General features: G+C 33.9%; 1 protein-coding gene across 1 annotated transcript in view; it reads left to right on the top strand.

The window, feature by feature from the left end:
- Positions 1–1,327: 1,327 nt before the first annotated feature.
- The window catches only part of LOC116167058, a 52,871-nt gene continuing 41,324 nt past the window's right edge, over positions 1,328–12,874 (top strand). Inside the window, exons 1-3 of the mRNA XM_031482294.1 lie at positions 1,328–1,336; positions 1,684–1,908; positions 2,329–2,464. Coding sequence (XP_031338154.1) covers positions 1,328–1,336; positions 1,684–1,908; positions 2,329–2,464 — 370 coding nt within the window. The remainder of the gene's footprint in view (positions 1,337–1,683; positions 1,909–2,328; positions 2,465–12,874) is intronic.

Below are 12,874 nucleotides of genomic sequence, written 5' to 3'. Positions count from 1 at the left end.
TCTGTCCATCTGTCCTTTAGCACGATATCTCGAAAACGACTGGACCGAGTGCGATGAAATTTTGCAAGTGGATTCTTTATCAAATGTTTGAATTGCTAATGTAGGTAAAAAAATAAGGAAATTAAAAGCAAATAAGCTCTAAAAATGCTTTAATAAAACATTCGGTGTGTAGCTCGTCTTAAAGTAACCCCTTCACATGCCCAGCTTATACCTAATCCCTAAAATTCCCTATAATCAGAATTTTCGTGTGTCCTTTAAGTGGCCTTTCTAAGATATTTTCTGCCAGAGGACTTTGAGAAACAAAAGACTGAACTGCGAATATGTGTCCATAATTATTTTCCTCTTTTTTAAAATATGCCGTTGATTTAGCATAACTTAAAATACACATTTGGAACGGTTTTAAACCAGATATACATAGTACGTCCGTACTATCCATCTATCCATTGGCCCACGTCATTATTTAGCCCATTCCCATAGGTATTTCTATTTCCTGTATGAAATTTACATACTCTAGATGTGCAACCAATAAAACTTAATTATTTGTCGAGTTATTTCTCGACCATATGTGGTTGCTTAAGACCAACTGCTATTATTGCCTTTTAAATCGAAAAGTATTAAGTGATATTTATTAAGAAGTAGACATACGAATTTACCTGTCTACTTTTAAATGACAAAATCTTCTGAAGGGCGCAACCAAAATAACTTCTTAAAACAAATAAAGATCTGGCTGTCATATTAATTAATGTTTCAATATTGTTATGCTTTGTCTTCACAAAAAATAAATCTCTTACAATTGAATGTATTGCACACGAACGAAAATGAAAAAACGAAAGCCAAAGCAACAACATTCAAATTAATTAATATGATAGCTAAATCTTTTTGTTTTTAGAAGATATTTTGGTGCATAAAATTAGGCGCCCTTCAGAAAAATGTTGTCATTTAAAAGTAGACACAGGGAAAAACAATACACGTAAATCCCTTATGACTACTTGTTAATGAATATCATTGTATATGAAAAACAGCATAATGACTATGAATTATGATGCAAGAACCAGAAATAACGCAAGCATTTTAAATCACATCTCATCGTTTACCGTCACTTTTCTAAGTTAGTTCCTTAAGTATAAGACTAAACACATTATTAGTTGATTATAGTATGAATCGATATTTTTATTACTTCACAAGATTAGTATAACGAGACACAATTCCAACTGCGTGCCCTTTGGGGATTAATAACCTTAATCGTATTTGTCATTAGTCTTCTATATCTGTGTAGGTAAATCCTTCCAGGATTGTTCGCAATGTAATACGTGTTCTAAACTTCGCCATGTATCAAGTAAGTCGGGTAGTCCTATATAAAGCTTTCAATAATATGCTACGGGAAAGGATATGAGAAATCAAATTCCTCCGCAACAAATTTTCCTGTATAAATAGATTCGGAGCTTAATCACGGTCAAACCGAATTTAAGCTCTCGGAAGAAAAATTCAAACAGAAACGCGTATCAAAAGCTTAGGGTAGATACTAACAAAACTATTTTGGCTTCAGGAAGCCACATTTCTGCGCCTTTCCGAAACTGTATTAGACGTATTTCGATAGTAAAATGTATATCCGCGTGGCGCGTGGAAGCCAATTTCTACAAAAATATACCGACTTAACTGATTTTTATATTCGCAAATCTGAAGCTGTTTTCTCTTTTTACAGATACAATTGGTCTAAAGGATGTCGCAGTGACAATACCCCAAGCGGCCACCGTTGGGGACACCGTAACGTTACAATGCCGCTACAATTTGGAAGGTGAACCATTATACACAGTGAAGTGGTATAAGGGACAAAGTGAATTTTATCGATTTTTACCTAAAGAACTTCCTGATACACAAGTGTTTCCTCTTCCTGGGATTGATGTCGACGTAAGAATATTTTTTACGTACTTTAATATATCAAAGTAACGAACAAAGAAAGAACATAAATTACATTGTAAAACGATCTTCCGCTATCAATATTAAATTTTTCAATGCAATGTGAAATAACACGAAATTGGATTTTGCTTCAAAAAATATTTAATAGTACTTTGTAGCACAGAATTCCCATTAAGTTCATGTAAATACAAAAACAGAAATAAAAACTTTTTCTATTAGTGTTGGAATCTGCTGGCACACCGCATGAAATGAACCGTCAACAGCAGTTGTATGTGAAAGAATGATTGGTTTTCAGGAATTCGAAACGTCTATTATAGCATGACTGCCCTTATGTCAATTTGATATTGTTTAGCTAAATCTTTACTTAGCTGTGATTTTAATATTTTGTTTTCATATAAACTTTGTTTCCAGCTTAGCAAGTCTACTCCTCACGAAGTCGTCCTGAGGAATGTACAGCCAGAGGTTTCAGGTCGATACAGATGCGAGGTGTCTACCGATTCCCCAAATTTTTTTACGAATATAGAGACTGGATACATGTACGTTATAAGTGAGTAAGAAACATAACTTGTAATTTTATGTTTGGCGCATTTTAGTAACGCGAAAGTTAAAATTATGCTTTAAGTCGTAATTTCCGGCAACGTAACGGTTATTCAAAATGCATAATTATTAAACCACTTTGGGGATGTAAAGTGGAAAGGAGGAGGTTAAAAGTTTTTGTAGATAAAAACGACTTGAAGATTTATGTACTTTAGCGCCACAATTTACGATATTTCACTTTAGAACACTTTTTAATTTACAACGTCATAGAGAGTGATTTACTAAAATTTGATCATGAAGTTATGCATGCTAAAATGGAAACAATATCGTAAAGTAGGGCATTAAAAAACCTTTCCTTCGTATTTTTCTCGCAACGGACAAAAAATTATTTCACGGTGAAAAAATATTACAATCAAATAAAAAGATAAATTTATGATGCCATTTTTAGCGACTCATGATGAATATAATAATATCATCGATGATAGATGCTCTGGATCTACCCTACATATCCAAGCCCTGATTTCGTTTTTATTTAAGCTAATTTCCCTAGGGGTGGAGCTTTGTGGTCACATATGGACCAATTATCCCATAACTTCTACCTCGTTAACCACAGCGATAAATCTAAAAAATTGGTTACCCACTCGCGATCTGAAGCTTGCTTTTTGGTCTTTTCCACTTTAAATACAATTTGCTATTTATTACACTGTATACGAAAAGTTGAAACGCTAATAAAAATTTTTACATCTCTTCCCATAAATTATACTATCTTTTAATTGCTACGTCGGAGTATAAAGGACGACGGATAGAAATTTTCAAATTTAAAAGCGCGCCATTGTATTACACCCTATTAAATTACTGTGACGGGAAATAGGGCGCATAAAAATTGTAGCGGGTCACTAAAAGTAAATTTCCATTTTATTTGCCTAATTAATAGTAGACAGACACTCCAACTTTGCGATACTACGTTCTTATTATACGATCGCTAGCATTGTCCTTAACTATTTATTGCATTATCTTTTCAGAAAGTTAATCTTCGTGTGACTGAGAGAGATCAATGTGTACCTTCCATTGACTTTCTGAAACAATAATTTTCATGATCGGTAACTGAACGACAATGTTGACGTGACGAGCCAAATAAAATTTAATAAAATAACCAACTAACTCGGAATAAAGTAGCTTAGACAGGTGCAGGATGATAAAATGAGAAAAAGTGAATTAAATTGCATCTATTGTTTCAAAAATAAGAAACTGTTTGCGCATGCGCAATCCATATTTTGACACGTGTTCAATTCACTTTTATAGGCACCTTCAATTAAAATTTCGGTAAAATCTTTCCGGGTAATCCATTATTTAACACGTGCACATTTTTTTTTATCAAGGCATTTCACCGTTTCCCCTATCAGATTGGGGTTAGACCACGATATTTTAGGTATCTCTGGTCTAATATGATCACCAAAACTTAGCAAACTTCGTACTTCATGTTTGAGCTTTGCTTAATCAAGGATCAGAATGAAATTTGACACTGACATAGCTTGTGATATAGATACTTATAGTTTCATTGTCCGAAAATTTGACACCAAAAATTCAAATTTCAATATGTACCAAAATTTGAGTGACTTTCAGTATTAGTGTATTAATTCTTCTAAGGCAAAGGAGTAAACGAATGGAGAGGGAAAACCTCAATACACTATCAAAAGGTTAAACTTTTAACTAGGATACATTTTCCACGGATAGGTTAAATTAGCGCAAATTTGGAACATGTTTTCCAGTATTGTAATGGTCAAGTCAAGTGAACAATTTTGCATCATGAGGACAAAACACTCAGTTAATCAAAAATGTCAAATGACATAGAAATTATTCAGTCAGGTGCATACAGCGTGCACGGCCTTTCTGATCATCATGTGGTATATTGTAAATATCCTGCGAACTACTCTAAAAAACATAGTCCTTTTTTTTACCCGTACCGTGATTTTCATAATTTTGATTTAACTTCCTTTGATAATGACCTTAAGTCTATTAATTGGCAGCAATTGTTTATGTTATCCACTGTTGATGATAAAGTAGATTATTTAAATTATCATATCGTACAATTATTTGACAAGCATGCAGCACGTAAAACTGTCAGAATTAGCAAACCTCCAGCTCCGTGGCTGACTGATAACATTAAACTTTTGATTGAACTCAGAAAAAAAGCCTTTACAAAATTTAAAAAATCCAAATTACCTTCCCATTGGAATTATTATAAACAGTTACGTAATTTTACTATAACTGCCATTAGGTCTGAAAAAAAAGCATATATAGAGTCTCATCTTAATCAGAGTGTAAGTACGCGTACAAGTATTTGGAAAAGGTTAAAGCAAATAGGGCTATGCGAATCTTCACATAAACATGAAATACCACCTAATCTTTGTGATGTAAATAAAATCAATGAAGCATTTAATGAATTATCTAATACTACCCATGTGAATATTGACCACCTGATTGAATTCTACAATCTGAATACGCATAAATTGTTAGATGTTAAATTTAATTTTAATTTGATAACTGAAGCAGAGATGCTGAAGACTTTCTTATCTTTAAAATCAAATTCAATTGGCTGCGATCAAATCAGTCTGACAATGTGGAAATTATGCTTACCCTATTTGGCTTCGATCATAACGCACATCATTAACTGCTGTTTGAGTGAATCGACTTTTCCCAATGCTTGGAAGAACGCCATTGTGGTACCGCTACCTAAGATAAAGAATGCTCAAGATTTTAAGGACCTACGGCCAATTAGTATTCTTCCCTGCTTGTCAAAAGTTCTTGAAAAGATCATGGCTTCACAAATACAACACTTCTTAAACAGTGAGAAAATGTTACCTCCGATGCAGTCAGGTTTTCGTCCGGGGCATAGCTGTAATACGGCACTTGCATTTGTAACCGATACAATCTTATCTGCGATTGACAAAAATAACTTAACTATGCTGATATTATTAGATTATTCAAAAGCATTCGATAGAATTTCTCATAAATTGCTTACATCCATCCTTAATTACAATAGTTTCAGCACTTCGGCTGTGCACCTGATTGAAAGTTATATATCCAACCGCACTCAGTGTACTAGGCTTGATGGAAATGTGTCTACCTCTCTCTCTCTCTGTTATGGCGGGTGTACCACAGGGATCTGTCTTAGGACCATTGTTGTACATCATCTATACCAGCAAAATACAAGATTGTCTTAAACATTGTATGTATCACCTCTATGCGGATGACACGCAGTTATTCTATACATTTCCAGCTCATAAAATTGAGGATGCGAATAGCCTCATAAATTCTGATTTGCAAAGTTTAGTAAACACTTCTGAAATGCATGGTCTAAAACTTAATATTAACAAGTGCAGTGTCATGTTATTTGGTCGAAACAAAATCCGAAACAATAACATCTCGCAAGTTGCAATACAAATTAAAGACAGTTTGCTTCCTGTAGTGTACAGTGTCAGAAATCTAGGTGTTGTGGTAGATAATCAACTTCGTTTTAAAAGTCACGTGTCAGGACTCCTTCGAAAAGCCTATCTTAATCTAAAAATGATCTTTAATTTAAGGCATAGCCTCAATCGTAAGATTAAGGTAATGCTTTGCGAATCCTTAGTTCTATCACATTTTAATATATATACGGCCCATGCCTGGACGCAAGTGACGTCAAACGAGTGCAACGCATGCAAAACTCTTGTCTTAGGCTCATCTTTGGTCTAAAAAGATATGAGCATGTTAGTAATAAGTTAAGTGAGGTTAAATGGCTTAACATGTCAAATCGTAGAGTGTTACACGCAGCATGCCTCTTATACAACATCATTTCCACGAAAACACCAGATTACCTATACAGCAAAATTAAATTTAGGCATAATGTCAATATTAGAAACAAAAACTTCACTTCTTTACCAAGTCATAATACCAGTATTTTTCAAAGATGTTTCACTTACAATGCTTCAAAAATTTATAATTCCTATTACAACGTTTTCACTGATTCAAAGTTTTCTTCTCTAAAATCTTTTAAAAAAGCAATGTATACCTTACTTATGGATAGACAGCGGAGTACTTGAAACTGTTGAGTCACTTAAAGTTTGGCACAAACCCAAATTATGCAATTCTGCCATTTGTGGTCGAGTATTAAAAGCTCGATAGAATGGGGTTAAGTGGTAGAACAGACAGTGTGGTACCCTCTTGGGTGCCCACCAGTCTGAACTTTCGCCCCTTTGAGCTAACATGCTTTTTTTTTTTTTTTTATTCATTAGAATATGTAATATCATGTTTAGCTCAATAAATGCCTATTATTATTATTATTATTATTAATTAATCATCAATAAAAAATCGAAAAACAAAATGGAAAATTACTTATGAATTAACTAAAGCGAACGAGTATTCTAGTGGAAGTGAATTTTCCGCAGAGGGAGAATATTTCGAGGAGAATATTCCAGGACCAAATTTACCGGGGTGCATATGTCAGAGGTAAACCTTCAGGGACAAGTATTTCGGTGACGAATTTCCCAGAACCGAGTATTCTGAAGACGAATTTATCGGTGCGCATTTTCCTAAAAACTCGTTGGCAAACAAATGACATATTGAACACACGTCCGTTCTACTTTATCCAAAGCTGTCAGAATCAATCGATTTGCCTTTATTCTATTAGAAACTTGCAAAAAATTGCAGGGAATCAAAAAGGCTATTTGTTTAATAACCTGTGAATAATGTGTGTATGCTTTGCACACGCAAGTGCGTTCGAGGGCTAGGGTGTTTTCATTGAACTCTTATGCAAATGTTGATATTAAGCATCTGAGATACTTTTCTGTTATATAATCAGCATAAGAAAAGATCGTCTACACAGAAAGTATCTCTTATTAATTGATCCGCTACCCGAATTAGAGAAGTGTGTAACTCATACGGCAAAGGTAATGTAAATTGTACATCCTAGCTGTGATACTGATTTGCGCGGAGTTACCTAATTTTCGAAAACCTTCCTCCTCTAGCCGCCACAGAAAAGATTTAACTAAAGCGCTTTACATATGCCTTTGATATTACTCATACCTATGATCTTTAATATCAGAAATTGAAATATGAAAACCGCGAGATCTCGACTGAGAGCGTATATTTGAGCGCATACATTTTTCATTAGAATGGAATAACTACTTAGAAAAAGAAACTGATGTATTTGCCATCATTTATCAGGTACACGTCCATTTGTTTTAGTAGTTCTTTAACGAAACGCGCTTTTTTTGTTGTAAGCGAAATTGTAGAAATGTTTCGAAACCAAAGCCTTTGTGCGGCAGTAATGGACTATCCATCAAGCGGTTTCAGCTGATTAGGTTTATTGGGGTCGTCGATATCCAGTCTAATATAAGGAAGTAGGGAATCCATTTGGGATAAATCGCCGACCTTTAAAATTGAAATATAATTCTCGACCGCGGTTTCTTCTAATTTTCTAGAAAATATTTTAGTTACCGCTTGCTTTATAATGAAGTATACGACTATTATCGCTAAAATCCCGTAAAGCAGTAAAGAAGCTTACAAAGAAGGCATAGTTTGAATTGACATTGGTAGAACTAAGAGGATTGGTAGTTTAAGCCGCATTTAACAAAGATGCCACTTAGTGTTTAAGTTTTTGCGTTCACTATACGAAGTTATGTTACGGTTTCTTACCATCAATGCTTGCATACTGAAAATACTTTACAATCACTTATTAGATATTTATCTATTTAGTGCGAATGGGGGAAAATTCTTTCCGAACGGGTTAGTTACAATATTTTTTTTAACAAATACTGTTGAAAAGGCAAAAACTATTCTTTGTTTTCTTTGTAATCATGGGTTGGTAACACGATAATATTTTTGGATGAGTTTTATGTATTACCACTAAAAACTAGTAAATTATTTTTGTTATTCGTTTTATATTGCTGTGTTTATTTTGTCTGGCAAGATGAAATTTTTGGAAATCTTAATTAAGATGGACAAGGGCGGTCTCCTTTTTGTGTAATTAACATTTGTAGTTGAATTTTATTAATTTATCGTTGGTCTATGGGGATTATTGTGTCATGTTTGTTTTTGTTTACATTTTTATTTTATTTAACGTAGAAATTTCTGGAAATTTTGGTTGGTCTTTATCGGTTATCGATTGTAAATGTTAATATAATTGACAGGTGGATGTGATTTATCGCCTTTTCTGTAGGTAGTTAAGAGGGATGAAAGTTTATTTTTTTCTAGAATTAAATCTCTTATATGATAACAAGTTGATTTATAAAAATTATTCGTCCGCTTTTTTTTGGTCTATTAACGTACGTTGAGGGGATAGTCTTTATTGTCAACGGTGCATTATTGGTTGTTGTAAGTTTGATTTTCGGAAGAAGGGTTTTCGCCTTAAATAGGAGGTTAAGAGGAAAAGCGTCACTTTTAGCCAGAGTTCACGCCGTACTACGTTTCGTTGAGATTTGAAATCAGCTTTTAGCAACAATCAGAGCAGAGTTACGTCTCGTGGAAAATTTTAAATCAGCTTTTTGCTACGTTTAGCACCGAGTTACGTTATGTTGGAGAATGTATTTCGCTTCTTGCGAATTCCATCGTTGATTTACGGCCAGTTAGTACTCATTTGAAGCCACAGCCTGCATTGAAAGTTTTCGTTCAATGTTTGAAGATTGATGAAGTTTCGTTTGTGAAGCCGGAAGCCGAATTCACGGCTAGTTTTTTTTCTACATTTTGAAGCCTTGGCCATCAAAGGTGCTGCAAGGAGAGGTGTTTATCGGCGCCCCTATAAATGCTGCGATTACTCGGTCGTTAAAGTGTGTTAATTGCGAATTGTAATTTTTGGTAAAGTGTGTACGGATACCTTTTTATGTGTAAGTAGTTAAGTCTTAATTTTAGTCTTTTTCTAATAATTTTGTGTGTGTTTGTACCAGTTTCCTTTTGTGTGTTACGATTTAATTGCACTTTTGTAATTCTCACATTAAATTTCCGTGTGTTTCATCCCCAACGACATCATTTCTAATTTATTTGTGTTTTTATTGGATGCTTGCCCAAGGTCCTTTTAATTAATAAAAATTTTGAAGTTCAGTTTGGAGTTTAAGGTATTTGGTCTGACCCACTATCTGTTAGAAGTTAACAAGTTAACTGAGAGCAGAGTCGAATCTCTCCTCTGTGCTAGGGAGAAGCTTTGTGCCGTGATTGTAAGTAAAGGGAAAGAGCTAGCTATGTTTTTGTTTTGGTGTTTTGTGTACACAGTTGACAACAAAGACTATCCCCTCAACGTACGTTAATAGACCAAAAAATAGCGGACGAATAATTTTATAAATCAACTTGTTATCAGACATTAAGAGATTTAATTCTAGAAAAAAATAAACTTTCGTCCCTCTTAACTACACAGAAAAGGCGATAAATCACATCCACCTGTCAATTACATTAACATTTACAATCGATAACCGATCAAGACCAAACAAAATTCCCAGAAATGTCTACGTTAAATAAAATAAAAATGTAAACAAAAACAAACATGACCGTTTGCTCGTATGACACAATAATCCCCATAGACCAACGACAAATTAATAAAATTTAACTACAAATGTTAATTACACAAAAAGGAGATCGCCCTTGTCCATCTTAATTAAGATTTCCAAAAATTTCATCCTGCCGGACAAAATAAACACAGTAATATACATGTGTTTTGCTAGGTCTTCTACCCTTTAGAGGGGCTATTTGATTACTGCGAATCCGGTAAGAGGAAACTGCAACGTATTAGCATATGCTGGTCATGTTTGGAAATGATTTTTTGCCCTCGCTTTTGTTTAATTGGTAGTGCAAAATGAATCAAACGAGCCAACGAATAAAGATGTCTGATTTTGATAATAAGAAGCCATTTTATAGGCGGTCATTACGCATTAAGGTATTAAGGGGGAAAGGGGAGTCATTCTGGGAGGAATTTTGGGTATTGATTCGGTACTGACCTACGGAAGTATTCATCGTAGAATTCCGAGTAAAAAATTTAATTTTGAGATTAAAGGGGAGACCGTGATAGTACGTTACCGAAATTGAAACATAATTATCCTGTCTAGCCGTAAGTGACGCGAGGCTTGTTAACCTCACCGGTAAAGATATAGTTTATTTTCGTGAAAGCGCGCAAGATATAATAATTTCGATGACCACAATAAACTTGCGTCTATGTACCAAGGGCGTATAAAATACAATGTTTGGTAAAATTCATATTCTAACAATTTGGTATTTTGCTATGCCAGGAATCTGAAGTGTTTAATTTCAAGAAGGGACTTTTCCGGAAACTAGACGACTTCTATACATTTTTATGTTGTATGTGCACACTATAAAAACGATTAAGTAGCTCCGGATAATAATAACCCCATTGCATATTTCGTGTAAAAATTAGGTTGGCAGGATATAGTTTAATAAAAATAGTTATTTATGCATCAAGGGCATTAAGGCGATATTTATGCCGAGGGCGACAGAGCCCGAAGGCCTCCGGCCCGAGGGATTGTAAGTCGCCCGAGGGTTAAATATTGAGTAATGCCTGAGGTGCATACAACATTTTATTTTTCATCGTTCCAAAGAATGCATTTCCAATATACAAATGTCATGATTCTTGTTTGCCCAACATTAAAGTGCTTCATAAAAATCAAATTGCATCTTTTTTATTACATAATATATCTCCGTCAATCAATTTGACAGGCCGTTTGAGGGCATAATGAGATGACAATCCATTATGCCCTCTCATTATGCCCTTGGGCGTAATAGACTGCTTCATATATCACATATGACAGATATAATTGACGTATAATAGGCAAATGAAAAATAAAAGTAGTTTAAACTATTAAGCAAGAGTATGAAGTGACGAAATTTTCCTGGTTATATAGTAGCATTGAATAAAAATAGTGTTTTTATTCAATGATAGTAGTCAATAAAAAAAATCACCAGTCAGAGGGTACTTAGCAAATGTTTGATGTATTAAACATAAGGGAAAAGTAAGAACTAGTGGATGGTAATAAAATGTTTACATGCCTAGTTCAAACACAGGGTGCAACAAAGAAGTATGTAAAAAGAAATGAATAGCACTGGGTGGGGGGGGGGGGGGGTCAGCAAGCATTTGCTTCCAAATAAACACAGACTTTAACATGTTTCCCACAATAAGAGTTTCTTTTTCAATTTTTTCCTAACCAACTATACCGCATAATATGTAAAGGATAATAAATCATTCAAACCATAAATGGTGATTTTTGACATTGGACTCACGTTCGAAAACACGACTTTTGATTCGGCCCATATTCAATAGCACTGATCCTTTAAATCGTATAAATCGATTGGCGTAGCTTTGAAAGCGTTTCTTTTGAAAAGCTCACCTAAAAACCCTATGCAAAGGTAGAATAACGACTTTAAAAATAGGTTAATAGGTATTCTCTGTGCAATTCACTACAAAATTCTTGAAATTCCAATCCCTTCAATGGGGGTATGAAAAAATACAAACATCTCGGCAAGATTAGGTGCCTGAAATTTTTTCAATGTGAAAATAACGAATCCATGGGTAAATTTTGAATTCGAAAAAAATTCAGCTGTAATACATTATTCCCCTAAAAAATGAAGTGTATTTGTAATTTTATTGACGATATTTAAGAGCTAATGTGTATAGATTTAATATCATGCACAAGATTTGAAATAATTAAATTATCAAAATTTAATTAAGTGGTTCATTTATTTACAATTAGTTAATAACAAATTTATTACAGTTTTAAAATGAATTGATTTATAACAGTTAAAATTGGAATAAACGACAAAGGATGAGATTATTTTAGATATAATTTTTTGGGTGTAGATATAATACTATGCGATCAAAAATTAAGTTGCTGCCGTGTCACCTTTGGAATTTTTGTTTACATGGGAAATCGTAATTAACGAATCGACCGCCACCCATTTTTGATCGCCCGTTATAAAGCGCAATATTTGAAATATTTAATGTCCAAACATCCCTAAATCGCTAAATTTGACCTAAGAAAAACGACTGAAGTCTGAAAATAGTTTTCAAAAAAATGAAACCTATTTGTATATGTCAATGTTTATTTCTTACATTAAGTAACTGCAATCAACGAATGATTCCGTTGTCGTTATAAGGCAGACTATACTACACAATATTCAAGAACAAAGCGAATCTGACGATTTCAGTAAAAAAAGGTAGAGAAAAAAAAATTTACATTTCTCAAGCATTTGCACTGCAAATTTAAATAAACTGCACCAATATAGACAACAAGCGTAAAAGTCACTTCCGGCTGACAAATATTGACCAAAATTTAATCAAATAGTCCCTCGACTTGTCTACCTATTACTAAAAACAGAATTGGAAAATTCGAAAACGTTAGAAAATTCCGTTAAACTAATAAAATTAATTTATATTTTGTATCTT

Source organism: Photinus pyralis, unplaced genomic scaffold (genome assembly GCF_008802855.1).
Source record: "Photinus pyralis isolate 1611_PpyrPB1 unplaced genomic scaffold, Ppyr1.3 Ppyr1.4_LG3b, whole genome shotgun sequence".
In the NCBI taxonomy this organism is placed as follows: domain Eukaryota; kingdom Metazoa; phylum Arthropoda; class Insecta; order Coleoptera; family Lampyridae; genus Photinus; species Photinus pyralis.
The sequence above is the reverse complement of the archived record's forward strand: the minus strand, read 5'-3'. Positions and strand labels throughout refer to the sequence as shown.